The 15510-nt window shown below is 43.1% G+C and overlaps 1 protein-coding gene and 2 pseudogenes across 1 annotated transcript; all 3 read right to left on the bottom strand.

The window, feature by feature from the left end:
* Positions 1 to 15510, bottom strand: part of LOC146177187 (glutamate receptor ionotropic, delta-1-like) — a 73186-nt pseudogene that overhangs the window by 43773 nt on the left and 13903 nt on the right.
* On the bottom strand, positions 822 to 13161 carry LOC146177189 (uncharacterized). Its single transcript, XM_084583109.1, has 11 exons — positions 13007 to 13161; positions 12874 to 12937; positions 10278 to 10467; positions 10012 to 10206; positions 9838 to 9927; positions 8707 to 8757; positions 7667 to 7699; positions 5256 to 5458; positions 3805 to 3964; positions 3407 to 3544; positions 822 to 1947 (listed from the first exon to the last, which is right to left on the bottom strand). The coding sequence occupies exons 3-11, from the start codon at positions 10465 to 10467 to the stop codon at positions 1937 to 1939; spliced, it is 1071 nt and encodes a 356-aa protein (XP_084439235.1). The 5' UTR covers positions 12874 to 12937; positions 13007 to 13161; the 3' UTR covers positions 822 to 1936.
* On the bottom strand, positions 10539 to 12438 carry LOC146177190 (uncharacterized; annotated as a pseudogene).

Genomic DNA, 15510 nt, shown 5'->3' on the forward strand with positions numbered 1-15510 from the left:
ATGATGCAGCTAAAAAATTAGGCCATTGCAAACAAAACCTGCCAAACTAAACGTAAAGTAGATCACATATGGAAAACAAATGCAAACATAAAACTGAAATGAAATGTACAGAGAGGGAATGGTTCTCTAGAATGGCCAAACTTTGTTCTCTGGTCCACACCCACCGGGCTACGCACACATCTTGAGATAACACCTGGTTCAAGATGGATGACTAGGCGGTGAGCAAACCTTTAAAAGGACAGCATTGCTATAAGTTTCACCTTGCAGGCTTAATCAGAGCTGGTTGAGTATAGTATGTAAGCAGTGACTGATCGTGCATAAGCACTACAAAAAATTAATGCACTTCAGACATACAATCTCAAAGTAACACACAATGTCATGAGACTATCATGATGCAGCTAAAAAATTAGGCCATTGCAAACAAAACCTGCCAACCTGAACGTAAAATAGATCACATATGAAAACAAATACAAACATAAAACTGAAATTAAATGTACAAAGGGGGAATGGTTCTCTAGAATGGCCAAACTTTGTTCCCTGGTCCACACCCACCGGGCTACGCACACATCTTGAGATAACACCTGGTTCGAGATGGATGACTAGGCGGTGAGCAAGCCTTTAAAAGGACAGCATTGCTATAAGTTTCACCTTGCAGGCTTAATCAGAGCTGGTTGAGTATAGTATGTAAGCAGTGACTGATCGTGCATAAGCACTACAAAAAATTAATGCACTTCAGACACAATCTCAAAGTAACACACAATGTCATGAGACTATCATGATGCAGCTAAAAAATTAGGCCATTACAAACAAAAGCTGCCAAACTGAACGTAAAATAGATCACATATGGAAAACAAATACAAACATAAAACTGAAATTAAATGTACAAAGGGGGAATGGTTCTCTAGAATGGCCAAACTTTGTTCTCTGGTCCACACCCACCGGGCTACGCACACATCTTGAGATAACACTTGGTTCGAGATGGATGACTAGGCGGTGAGCAAACCTTTAAAAGGACAGCATTGCTATAAGTTTCACCTTGCAGGCTTAATCAGAGCTGGTTGAGTATAGTATGTAAGCAGTGACTGATCGTGCATAAGCACTACAAAAAATTAATGCACTTCAGAAATACAACCTCAAAGTAACACACAATGTCATGAGACTATCATGATGCAGCTAAAAAATTAGGCCATTGCAAACAAAACCTGCCAAACTAAACGTAAAATAGATCACATATGGAAAACAAATGCAGACATAAAACTGAAATGAAATGTACAGAGGGGGAATGGTTCTCTAGAATGGCCAAACTTTGTTCTCTGGTCTGCACCGGGCTAAGCGCACATCTTGAGATAACACCTGGTTCGAGATGGATGACTAGGCGGTGAGCAAACCTTTAAAAGGACAGCATTGCTATAAGTTTCCCCTTGAAGGCATAAGCAGTGACTGGTCGTGCATAAGCCCCCCGCCACTACAAGAAATTAATGCACTTCAGGAATACAACCTCAAAGTAACACACAATGTCATGAGACCATCATGATGCAGCTAAAAAATTAGGCCATTGCAAACAAAACCTGCCAAACTAAACGTAAAATAGATCACATAGAAAACAAATGCAAACATAAAACTGAAATTAAATGTACAGAGGGGGAATGGTTCTCTACAATGGCCAAACTTTGTTCTCTGGTCTGCACCGGGCTAAGCGCACATCTTGAGATAACACCTGGTTCGAGATGGATGACTATGATCAAGCATGTGTGCTCTCTTGCCTACTTTCACCACCGTCAAAGTACTGTCTGCACAACCGGCTGAGAAACCAAGTCAGTAACTGGGAGACCTATATATCGTGACGACCTTGGCATCTGATGGCAATGGAACTTTTTAACTCTTGGTCAAAAGTTGCTGTGGCATATGTGAAAACAAGAGAAACACGGGTCACGTCTCATTCAGCACCTGAAAAACAAGAAAAACAAAACAAGTTTATTATGCTTTATTTTTGCAAGGGAACATAAATAGCATATTTTCTAGAAAAAATAATCATCACAAAAACAATGCATGCTATGACAAAGTAACATTAAGCTCTACCAAGAGCTGTTTCAGCACGTAAGCCCTTTACCTTCATTTTTCTTTAACTATCAAATGGCCTTTACCACACTCGTCAGCCAGCATTCAGGTGTCAGCCTTGTTTTATTTTGCCTTTGCCAACTCATACTTCAAGTGGAAATTTATCGAATGATCTCAGCAGCAACAAAGCAGAAAAATTTAATCGATGCTTAAGCTATCATTGAGAGTACAACATTACAGCAATAGAGATCCCTTCAGGGCAAACACGCCAAGAATGCTCCTCACCAGTAGCGTGCCTGACGACTATTCTCGCTCAGTTACCTTTTCCCAACAAAAGTGGTCTGGTTTATGTTTGTAGATTTAAACTCCCAAGGCAAAATTGGCTATGGAGGATGGCAAATTAGGAGGCTCTAGATATTTCGACACCCTTTGATTTTCTAGCATGCATTCATGTTGCACACTAAACAGGCACATCATTCCGTTTTGCCTCAATTGAAACGCAACTGCCGTTTTATCTTTTTAGCAAGTGTTTGCTTTCTTTGGCAACACTTTGCAATGATGGCTGGATGATATCACAACCCTGTCAAGCAATGATTATTTCATGATGCCGCTGGCTTTTCTTGTAAACAAGACCTCTAATGCTTAGCATATTGATTATTGCATATCTAAATTACCAGTCTGAAAGTAAAAGAAAAATATGGTACCTGCTAAAGTGTTTTGCAACACAAAGTAGCAATTGAGTAAACAAGTTGCACATCCAGCAATAAATAGAACAGTAAACTAGCATGAGGAAAATCACTGGAAATATAAGAAGCCCGCAGAATCGGACAAATAACTGCAGTATCGAGATCGTTTAACAGGGGGTAATTTACTGACAGCCAAACGCTTTGTACCGTGTGGCCGAAAAATGCAAAGCATCCATGCCCTGTGCCATGACACTACACATTGAAAAGCCCTAGGTAATCAAAATTAAACAGCAGTCCTCCATTACAGTGTCTCTCATAGCTACGTTTCTCTTGGATGTTAAATCTCATGTATCATGCAAAGACAATCAGGCTAATCCCCATAAAGTTTGGTCAACAAAAAGCTGCTCATAAAGTGCACTTAATCTAAACCTTAACTGTAAACTCACATTTTTTTAACAGCTTTAATGTTTCAAAACTTTTTGACAAAAACCTCCACTGTAGAGTCATAACGATACAATGGCTAAGGATAGCTTGCTTTGTTTTTGCCTACAAGACTAGAAGTTGATATCGTGAAGTACAAGCATGCTGCAATGGCAAATGGCACTGGTTTTGCCTAATCAAATTATTGCAGCTAGTGATTACAACTAGCATAAGAAACAGACCTGCACATGGATCAGCAGACAGTACTGGTTTCTTCTGTCTTTGAATTCCAGAAAGCCTTTCAGGTGCATGCCTCAACCATGATTTGATGACGTCCTCAACATTGGCCATGTTCCCTTGCGGAAATTCTCCTGCAGCAGCTAAAGATAAGATATTAGAGTGTTGTGTTCAAACTGAATGCAGACACATCAACGTACACTGAAGCATTGTTTGCTTATTTGGGCGAAATTTTGTGCAGAGGTGGAATTTAACAGTAATTTTTATTTTATACCAGGTTTAAATGGGGACTTACTAGGTCTTGTCAGGCCTGTTTTGGAAAAATAGGAAAAATTCTCCTGCCTCAACAGGAGGCTTTCTTGCAAAGAAACCATGCACAATCTTCCACATGTATCTGTCTTACCTATAATTGCATTTGATGTTTTCAAGCTTGAAAAATTCAGCTTGTTTTTCCTTCCAACCCAGGAGAACTTTGCTGCCACCTGGTCGCTTACAACATAGGCCAGCATGCGTTTAGCGGCCACGTTCGCATTCTTGCCACCAAGCTGCACAAGCTCGCGTACCTGCAAAAAAATCATGTCCTGTTTTAAGATATGCACCTCTAGGTGCACAAGACACATATCATTTTACAAAATACTTTCTTCCTTGCCAAGCTGATTTGCACAAATGTCAAGAGTGCACCACATTTAAAAAATTATGGTAGACACTTAAGCCCTGCCTTTTAACGGTATGATGCAATAGCATAGGCGATGACCCAACACGTAAAGCCCCGACTTAACTAAGCTATATGAATGTGGCTGCATCGTCTAGGTATAGCATGTCTGACTCTGCATCTAAGAGCACTGCAAGGTTGACACTCAATTCACTGTCCTGCCTCAAATCGGCAACCCAAGCTGGTAGCTCCTCCCAACCTTCTAAAACATTTGGTCTCGTTAAGTCGTACAAACCACCAAACAATTAAAGCCCGGCCATGCCAGCTACCATCTGCCAGTGCCATGCCCTTGATTTTTCACTCACAACACCAATACCAGATTTTCTGAGTAACGGGACTTTTAAAGGTACTATGTTAAAATAAAGCCGATGCTCAAATAGCATAATTAAAAGCGTACTACATAGCTCACACAAGAAATAGCACAAAAATAGCCCATTTGCACTACAAGTACAAGTATAGAGTTCTGCAGTTTAAAATATTTTGCAATATTAACCATGTATATATTTATTTTAGTTTACAATTTAGAGTTTACCACTGGAGACAGCCAGCGATGATTGGGTCACACAACTTCAAGACAAATTTTATTACTCAGATACAAAATTTTCTATGCTTCACATGAATATAAATAGCAAAACTGTACTAACAACAACTCTACAAAGTGAATGACATAGCTTTCAAGTTTTTTCACCCCTTGATATAAAAAAAAAAAGGTGCAGTACATATTTGTACTTGTAGCTTTGTAAAAAAACCTCAAATATGGTTCATACTGCAGCTGCTTCAACTTATAGAAAATGAGCATTAAAGCTTGAAATTGCTTCAAAAAGTATTATGTGGCAACTCTTAATGAGAAAGGCATAAAAGCGCTTTTCCCTCCAGCTATTCGGCGTGCGCTGAGTAGGGGGTCACGTAAAATGGTGGTGGTGTGCGCCGATGGATGCGCGGTCTCCTCCTCTCATGGCTCTCTCTCAACTTTTTCTTTTTGGTCTGTGCCATTAGAACTGAAGACCAACCATCTGTATCCTTAATGGCTTCTTGTTAGCCCACCTCTCATGTAATATCCCTAGAGGACCTTTAAAATAAAAATAAATAAATTTCAATATGCCTCCTTTAGAGCTCTCCTGGTTCATTATATGAACACTTACCAGAAGTGCAAATTTTTCTTTATCCAGCTGCTCGTTGAACTTGAGCAGATCATCCACCGAAGTGAATGGCTCAGTGATAAGAAGGGACTTGGTGATAACTGCTTGGCTTGGAAGAACTTCACATAGTTTGTTTAACATATCTCCATGCTGCTGCTGCGTAAAGCGCAAGATATTGAGTAGCCGGATAACGTGCTGCTTGAAGTCTGGAAGTAGTGAAAGAGACGCAAGAAAAAATATATAATTGAGAAACGGAAAAAATATTTTGTTGACGAGTAGTCAAGGGTTCGACGAAGGTTCGTCTGGTCAGGCATGGTAGTTGAGTAAAAAGAGTTTCAGTCACTGACCAAGTCAACATGAAAAAAGAAGACGTTTCGGAACCCCTACGGGTTCCTTGGTCACAACCTTTTATTTTGTTGATGCTGCCCTTCTCCTTAATATAGTCTTAAATATGCTGGAATGCCTAGCACCCTATACCCTGCAGCAAAAAATGATGCAAGTGGTAAAATTTAATAGAAAGTTGACAGTAATTTACCATCCTAATACCTAGTAACACTATTATTTTTACTCTTCAATCATAATGTTGTATCTAACCTATGTTACTTAATGCCCATATAGGAGTCTATAAGGCAAGTTTTAAAAAAAGTCTCACTTTATACCTGCACAAACGGTTGTAAATAACCCTTGGTTAAATTATTGTCTACGAAAAGCAGAAGTAAGTTTTTTAAGAGCCGAATGTATTCATAGTTAGATTGCTTTTTAACTGCAAAAATTACTGCCCGAGCAAGGAATGTCCCATCAATGACAAAGAAAACATCACATGAAGGAAAGCCACTGTGCTCACATTACCACACACTAGAGATAAAGGTGGAAAAGAGAACAGCAAATTCAGGCAAAGAGCACAAAAGCATCAATGAGAAAAAAGAAAAGGAATGTGTCAACTGCCAGCAACCCAGACTTTAGGTCACCAGTACAAAAACGGCGAAGGTACAGAAGAAAAGCAACAACCCAGCTAAGTGCTACATACAAATGCTACCATGCCAGGTAGCCATACAGGGGCCACTGTGCACTTTGAGCTAAACTTAACCCCTTCAGGCACGAACAAAATATCTAAGAGCCATTTTTGGTTCTCCAAGCTTCAAATGATGTGCCCTGAATAAACTGAAAGAAATCATTTTATTTTTTATAGTCATTTGCGATGTCCCCATTCGAGGACAGGTCACCTCAATACAGAAAAAGTAATGCATACTACCAGCAGAAAGTGCGCGAGCGCCCTTAGCAAGTATCGAGCTGAAAAGATGGTTAACGGATTATTGCTCAAATTTTTAATTCAGTCACTTCAGAGTACGCTTATTAAAAGGTCAAAGCAATTACTATGAGCAGGCATGCACAAAAAGATGGCACTTTGAATCCGACACTTCACTGTGCATCCTTCACGACGGCAGCGCTGTGAGTTCAGTGTGTTGACATGTTCCGGCAAGTGGTTGTAGCCATTGTACCTAATGGTAGCGTCAGTATTAAATGCGGTTTAGGCTCCATTGCGACAGGCACTGGGCATTCACTACATGGTCGACCGCGCTATTTCTGAGGTGTTCTACTGCATGCAATTAGGCTGTTTGCGACGTCGGTTTGGAAGGCCGCCATGCCCAAAATAATTTTCTGTGCAAGCTCCTCAGCACTTCCGTCTCATAGGTACTCTATCCAGCTGTTGCACAGCGCAAGATAGAAAGTGAAAAAAATACCTTCACCGCCTACTTTCTAGTTTTTGACCGAATAGGGTACAGCGACATAAGGAAGTTGAGCTTGGAGTGTTTTGAAAAATCCAAAATAGCACTTTTATTGCCTTTTTGCATAGCAGGGAGCACAAAGTAAGAGTCACGCCCAACCCTCAGAAAAAGGAGTATGCTGGCAGAAGCAGCGTTGAAGTGCCCTGTCCCCGTTGGAAGTGCATGCAAAGTTGAATACGCTCGTAACAAGGATGATAGCCATTATTTCACAGTCACGGGCCCTTTCTTCGATAAATGCTAATATTTTGGTCAGCGAAGATTCTTAAGGCCAAAATGACAAAAGCACGAAGCAATTGCTGTCAGCTCCATAGAACATAGCCGTGTCAATTTTTTCCGCGCTTTTCAGGCACGGTTTTTTTTTACTTCGTAAAAGATAGTGCCAGTTCAATAAAGTCGATTTCCCGAATAAGATAAATACCAAACCAGAACAGTTTGTTGGTTACCATAACATTTAAAATGTATCTCTTTGGACAGCTCACAAAGTACAGAAATCTCACCTTGAGGCTTATTTGGATGTGCTGACGAATGGAACAAAGGCTTCTCCATACTAAGCGCTTAACCACACATACTACTAAGTGGAAACAGTAAATTTTTACCAGAAGTGCAAAGACTAAAATCTGAACTTACCTTCATCAACAGAAAAGCTGCTAGAAGCCTTATCTGCAAATGGAAGAACGAGCAGCCGAACCTTAGCATTGAATGTATAAATTTGTTGATAAAATAAAAAACTGAAGCAAAATCCATCACTTCTAACATTTCACAGTGTAACTATGCAAACTGCCAGCATTATGAGTGCATGTTTTTTGTTTCATTTTCAACTCTTTTTTTGACTGAATTGTCCTAACTGTGCTAATATGCTCATCTAAGCTTTCAATAAATGGGCAGAAATGCGACTACATTGCAGTGCCTTTTATGCCAAAGTATGCAGTTAAACATGGGTATAACACTAGACTGGCCACGAAAACACCTGCTTTTTCATACATGTTTCCGCTGTCAGGCTTCCCGTCACCAGTGCCTTTAGGAACGGACTTCTTTCTTTGCATCATCAGTGCTGTCGGCCATCCCCGCTGCCCTTGCGTTAGGTTTCTGCACTGGATTCTCAGGATCAAATGTGCAGTGAAGATGGGTGCACAGGCTCACATCTTTGTCATATTTTTGCTGCTTTTGAGCATGAACAGTAATAATTATTGCTAGTGTAAAGGGGAAAGCAGTGGAGACCACTGCATCTGCCATATAGATATGGAAACCGTGCTGGAATGCGGTGCATTGGAACGATTGCAGTCCCTCCTTGATATTGCAGATGTTCCTCTCATTTCAATTAACGTCGTACAGTGATGAAACTTCCACGTGGTTCGGCTAAATTTCCAGCAACTCAGTACTAGCTAACAGATAGTTGGCACACCAAATTTCTTATATCAGTCAAACACTGCAACACCTTCACTATTTGGAGCTCTCAAATAAACATGCTTGAATAGAAGCGGTTATGGGAGATTTAGAAACATCATAATATAAAAGAATTTGCTAAGTGGAGGTTCATTAAATCCAGGTTTAACTGTAGTTCACTGAAACATAGTGTCCCTCTAGAGCAGTACGATGACACCACAGCATCTGAAAAAGTACTCCAATAAACACTTCCGAAAAATCCTGAAACAGCGGTATTAACTCACCTTTATCTGAAAGATCACGGTCGCCAAGAGATACCAGCTCCAAGCAATCATCTGGACAGTGAAAAAACAACCAGACATTACACCACTGTTTGGCTACACAACACCAGAAATTCTCCAAATTTTACCCCTATTCGGCACAATGGTGAAGTCTTGACCAAAACAATTTGCACACTCTTTATGTCGGATTCATAATTGTTACCCATAACAATGAAATTGCTACATGCATTTCAAAAGCTGAAAAAATTCAAACTTCTTAATGCTTATTGCCCAGGTGCAAATGAAATGCAAGCATGGCCACGAATCATACAAAACTAAGCAAAGCAAAGTAATCTAATCTGTCCGAACCTTAGCCACACTCTTTTGCCATGTTCACTTTGCTTTGCCACATCGACCTTTTCCATCTGCCTCAGATGAAGAGTGAAAGGACCAATTTTTGAAGTTATCTTAGCTAATAAATCTGTGTAAAACTTTCATCTATGTCTTTCACATTAAGTTCTACAATTATGCAAAAACAATAGGGCCTTGCCAAAAACAAAAAGTTACTTAAGCAAATTAGCCTATCATATCATGATGCTGGTGTAAAAGTTTCACACATAGATACGTCTATTTCTGTTGACGAAACTTACTGATTTGTATGTAATACGAGGTTTAACACCCCAAGCAATATGAAACATGCAGCATGCTATAGTGGAGTGCTCGGGATTAATATGAGCCACCTGGGGTTCTTCAATGTCTGCTAACATTGCACAATGCATGGGCACCTTGCATTTTGCCTCCATCGACATGCATCCACTGCAGCCTGGATCACTGTTATGTATCACTGTTATGTATTAGAATCCAGGAGTTAGGTGCCCTAACCTTCAAGCCATCACATCAGGATGCTATGTTTCAAGTGGCAAATTCTTCATGGGCTTAACACTTCATTCATTAAAAAACAGAAGCCCAGGAAAGTACATACAAGTAGTTTCTGCCATATGTGTGGTTGTTTCATCACCTGGATTAGTACTGAAAGAGTGTGTTCTTTTAGGTGGCTAACTATAATTTACTCGTTTCTGCCCTTATGCGAGTTGGGTAGGACAAATCAGAAAGGAAATAAACATGCCAATGAAAGCAGATTCCCCACTTGCTTACCCTCACTTTGTGTGGCGTTTTGTACAGCACTCTGTGTGGCACTTTGCACAGCACTTTCAGTCACGGTGCTAGGCACAGTAGAGGACAGACCTGAAAAGAAAACAAAACGAAGGTTGCCTATGATAACTATAACAATGCAGCCACTTAGCATTTTTCAAGTGAATGATCAATAACCTTGAGGAAAGTCAAGGGGCACTGATGGAGCGTTCGTCACATGCCGCACTTTCACCCTGGGGTAGTCTGATTCTTCATCATCAGACCATGCCTGGGGTGGCCTTCTAATCCTCTTTTGTGGCACTTCAGTGTCACTACTAAGCTCAGAAGTATATTGACTTCTGTCGAGCTTCTTTCTAGCCAAATCATAAGTACCTGGAATAAATTTTCAGATATACAGTGCTGCAGACTATCACAAGCAAAAGTGCTATGTCAACTGCATTTACCAAACAGCCCCTTCACAGATACGTCGAACAGTTGCCAAGATGAGTCCGGTGGTGCTGCTTTTCGAACTAACGACACAATCCTGTCCCCTTTTACATGAAGTGGCCAAGCACACTGCCTGTCACTGATCCATGAAGACGGAACAACCTCCACTTGGTCGTGGTGCAAAAATTCAACAATGGCATATGCCATCTGAAAAATGAGAAAAAAGAAAAGATAAATCTCACACCCACATAAACAGAAGGACAACTGAGACTGCTTTTGAAATTGTTAAAACATGCACTAACCAATATTTGTGTCAAAGAAACAGGCAATAACAGAGGTGAAATATGGTTGAGTGGCATGTCAGTTGGCCGTGTGTAGCTCCGGCACCACTAAAAACTTGTCACCCATCGGCAGTTTAACCATCTTTTGCAACCTATGCAGGTGCCATATCTTTGGTGATGAGGGGGACGATACAAGACAGATGCCAATCCTGGAGGAATTGAAGGGCATGGTGTACAAGTCCTCTTTAACTAAGAATTCATAGCCAATAATGCACAGCTCTGTTGAGTCTTTCAGGTGCGCTATGTTTTTGGCTACAATGACATGGCCATCTTGCAGAAAGCAGCTGTCTTTGTCATTTAGAGAGATCGTGAAGTTTTCAAATTTCACCGTTCTGTACTCAGGAGGGGAGCACTCTGGCAACAGCAGACCTTGCGTGTGCTGATGGAGCGGAAGAGGTGTTTCACTCAATGGCTCCCAGTTGCATGGCTTGAGATCTGCCTCAGCCATCCTATTCTGCAACTGCTCTAGTGGCTTCCCATGTTTGCGAAGGCATTTCTTAATGGCCTGCATGTTGTTCTCAAATGGAAATGCACTGAAGGAGTCCAGCTCACCATGTCTTTCAACATCAGAAGACAGATGTATTAAGCAATGTACATTGAAGGAAATATGTTCTTCTCCATACAGATCACCAAAATCTGAAACAAAGCACCTCAGAAGCTTACCAGCATATGCAGCATGCTGACGACAGAGAACCTTGTTAGCAAGGATGGAAAGGGAAGCATGAAGAAAGAGAAAATGCTGGTACAAGTTGTCTGACAAACAAAACTTTAGGATGACTGGGCCAGTGTAGAAGAGAAAAAGCCTGAATTCAGAAGCCTTCCAACGCTCTAGATCTTCAAGCCCTCGTGATTTGCGAGGAAATTCTCGAGGTATGAAGCTATGCAACTGACTGCTCTGCTCACTGAAATTTTGACGATTAAGTGGTCCAAAACGTACTCCTAACGGTCCAGAAACCCACAAAGAAAGAAGCTTTTTCACGACACCAAGAAGCACAAGGTGCATATAGTCCAAGGGTATGTCATCGACACAGTTGATTGGGAGGTCCAAAAGAATTGACTTTCCCTTATGATGCTCACTGTCATGCTGGTTTCTGAAACTTGCATCTGTACGCAGCGAGCAGTCCATTTCCAGAAATACAACTCTTCCATGCAAATACTGCCCTTCCACAGTGCATTTGGGGCAGCCACTGTAGCCACCATGCCCTTTTGTAGCCATTATAAAGGCTCGTGCAGGAGCATCACACACAATAGCCTTCACGGTCACATGTAAAATTTTGCCATTGACAATGAGGCCTTCAGACAGCAAGGTCTGCAGCTCAGAAACAAATGGCTTCAGAAAATCACTGGAAGAGTCTGGCTTTGAATGCCCTGCAAATGCACCAACAAGAAATGGTGTTTCATCAACACAGCCATGAGCAAGGCACTGAATAGGCCAGAGCTGCATCCTTGAACTTTTTGACAGTGGAAGACCATCAACATTGAATGTTAAAGTAATCATGGCAGGCGGATTTTCTACTTGGCGCAGCAAACGAAGCAGTCCATCTGCTAAACCAAAGTGGCAGTAGTGGCCTGGTGCTAATGGGGTAACCGCGCACTGTTCCCGTGGTTTGCGAGGAGTACGCAGAAGCGTGCGACCATCTTTTGGGAGGTCCGACATAGCAGGATGACCTCTCAATATCTTCAATAGAGCTGTCAGCGCACGCCTTTTGATTCCGTGCTTAACTGCTCATTCCCGCAGATAATTTCGGAAATCTTGTTCATCTCGACCATCACATTGCGACGTCGCTGCTCCACTGTCACCGTCTTCGGCACAAGGACAAAACTCTAAATCCTGCATGGGCTTATTGCACCGTGAGCGATGCAAACTTGCGCTCAAAGCAGCTGAGGTAACCAAGCTGCCATCACAACTTCCATCACTACTATAACCTTCTATAGAACGTCCAGCAACCACCACAGTAGGCCCAGTCCCCAACTCGCGAGAGGTTCGTCCTCTCGGTGTGCATTTACTTGCGCAGTCAAGCAGCATCAATGACTTCTTCGCCTCCCGGGTGGCCTTTTCACATACGCGAGCATCACTTCGTTGCTGCATAGCCATAATGAGTATGCAACCGGATAAATAAAACTAGCTGAACAACCAATTAACGCCACGTGTATAAAAAAGCAACTACACGATTCCGCCATAACAGTACGTCCCGTTTTCATACTTACAACGAACCTAAATCGGCTGAAGATTGAAACAATGGCGGGCAATTCTTACCACAAACGAACTCACGTTTTGTACTGCTGACGCCGGCTGGTTGCAACAAGTTGGCTCCAGCTAGCTTAACGTACGAAACCTGCAAAGAAAAGAAATACCCAAAAGTACGCACTAGGGCTACGCTACAGAACGAAAAAATCGGTCTTACCGCTCTCAGGAGTCACGCAAGTGACGTTCGACAGCAACGACTTTCGAAGAAGCGAGACAGCGATACGAGCGCCGCGCGCGCGCTCGAGCATCGGATCGGCTAGCAGTGGCTGTTGTTGGCTGTAGCAGAGGGCCGCCGTACGGAGATGGACGTGTATTAACTCTAGACAGATATACAGAGCAGAAAACATATGGTACCTTCAAATGCAAAAAATACTTTTTTTTGACGCATGTAACATTCTACTTTATAACGAAAACACATATGAGTGCATTTCAAAAATGTCAATCGTGCAGAAACGTACAACGGACGTCCAGAGTATTATAACACGACGGACTGTTCATGCATCCAAAATAGTGAATCCGCTGGACTTTCGTTGGTTTGAAGTTGCTGGACATCCAAAAACAAATATCCGCAGGACCTCCGATGGTTTACTACCGGTGGGCTTTGTTAATGTCCGGAAAAAGACGTTCAGTGTACGCCCACTGGACGGCCCAATGCGGTCGCGGACGTTCGGATCTAAATCGGATGTCCGACGGTCATTTGTGGTCCAATGGGGTGTAGCAGCTTTCTTTTTAACACAACCTCCATATGAAGCAGGGTGTAGGCCATCGCAGTTTGCACATTTAGGTTGCGCTCTCGAGGTGCACTCTTTCTGCGAATGAGGGCTAGCACACACTTTGCACCGCACGTGGCTGGTACAATGTCTCGATATGTGGCCATGCCTTTGGCATTTGTAGCATTGTGTCGCTGCTGCAACGTACTGAGTTACAGGGTAACTACAGAACCCAAGCGTGACTCTTTTAGGCAGTGGTGCATCTTTTGAGAATTCTAATATAGCAGAACGACGGCGTACCTCTTTGAACTTGCCACCGTTCTCAGGAATGTATGTTGTTTGCCTCCAATCTGAGAGGACACCTTGGTCACATAGATACTCCTGCAGATCTTCATTTGAGTAGGTGACAGGTACGTCTTGAATTTCCCCGTAGCTGGCTGGGTAAGAATATGGTACCCGGGTCTCTACAGCCACTCCAGCCAGTTTAGTTACTGTGAGCAAACTGTTTGCAGCCGGCAATGTTGATACTGTAACCATTAAGCTCCCATCCTTATTGAGACGATGGCTGAGAACTTTTCTTGTGCCGACGCTACAACTGCCGAAGCCACGATGTTAGGGTTGGCTTTCCGTAGATTGCCTCCTACCTCGGTGGGTCTGAAGACAACCGGAACACCAGCAGCTCTCTTTTTCTTGTAGGAGACAACCATGAAGGATGCGTGGTCCATGTCCTCTGCGTGGTCACCCAAAGCCGCATCGCTGGCTTTTTATTCGCTAGGTCTCTTGTTCGCAGGGCCCCGATCTGTTGCCGCCACTACAGAGGCCGCTTGACTAGCCGATGGCTCTGCTGCCATTAGTGCTGCATGGAGTGCGGCTGGAAGCGGTGTTTCGTGTCGGAGTGCATACGGCGCAGAGCGCCTAAAAGGTCGCTTAACGTGCTTCCGCCGGTGGCCAGAGACCCGCAGATCATCGCACGTTGAGGACACAAATCACAGGAACACTTAATACTCTAAAACTTCGAAAAGCACCAAAAATTAGAGACCGGTCTCAGACAGCCGATCAGCCAATTATCGTCTTCTTCTCGCCATGTGCCCATACCCCTACCATACCATCCTACCAAACCACCAGACAGAGGGTCATGTGTCCATAATACCCCTGTGTCTGGCGGTTTGGTAGGATGGTAAGAGCGACTTCTAAGACAACCATGAAGGATGCGTGGTCCATGTCCTCTGCGTGGTCACCCAAAGCCGCATCGCTGGCTTTTTATTCGCTAGGCCCCGATCTGTATCCGCCACATGCGGGCCACGCTAAGACCAGGACAAGTTGTTAGGAAGTGGCCTAGTGTGGCCTCCGTAGCTGGGGCTGGGCAGGAAGGGTAGTTCAGGGGAGCAGTTTATGTGGTCCGGGAAGATTTTACAGCAGGCGTTAAAGCAGCACCCACGCGGATTCTTCTCAGCGCCATCTCCTCACGGCGAGATAAACCGCCGACGCTTTTCTCGTAGCGGACGGTTGTTTGTAATCTGTGGCCGACTCCATGAAGGTTCCGAAGGCGTTGCTTCAAGCAGCGTACAAGACGAATCAAAACAATGCGCTAATGCAGACGCTGCAGGAATAGCTTCGCGCGTCAGGTAGCGCGCTTCACGATGCTACTCGAAGAGCTCGTCAATGGTGTTCATCTGGGCCTCGGCTTGGAGAGTGGGAAGGGATGTCAGGCGAGGGAGCCCACTGATGGCTCGCATTGCCTCTCTATTGATTGCTTCTAAGCTGTCCCAATATATTATTGTGAGACGTTGAAATTAGACTTGATAGACAAGCCGATGCTGTAATACAGAACGCGCCAACGTTCAAGCCATGTTGCGGCAAGCGCAGCCTGTTTTCTGGGCAATGCGCCAAAATAAGTGCAGTGTACTAGCGGCCTTCCGTCGTGCAGATCGAACCCATGGCACTGCTGAAC

The sequence above is a fragment of the Amblyomma maculatum genome, chromosome 10, assembly GCF_055883805.1.
Source record: "Amblyomma maculatum isolate TAMU_Amacu chromosome 10, ASM5588380v1, whole genome shotgun sequence".
Lineage (NCBI taxonomy): Eukaryota > Metazoa > Arthropoda > Arachnida > Ixodida > Ixodidae > Amblyomma > Amblyomma maculatum.

Excerpts from the sequence above, each read along its gene's own strand:
- LOC146177189 (XM_084583109.1), bottom strand. The coding sequence starts at position 10,467 with ATGGCATATGCCATTGTTGAATTTTTGCACCACGACCAAGTGGAGGTT. Across the intron at positions 8,758-9,837 it reads AAACGCCACACAAAGTGAGG|ATGATTGCTTGGAGCTGGTA; the intron begins GTAAGCAAGTGG and ends TTCACTGTCCAG. Across the intron at positions 5,459-7,666 it reads CAGCTTTTCTGTTGATGAAG|ACTTCAAGCAGCACGTTATC; the intron begins GTAAGTTCAGAT and ends CACTACTTCCAG.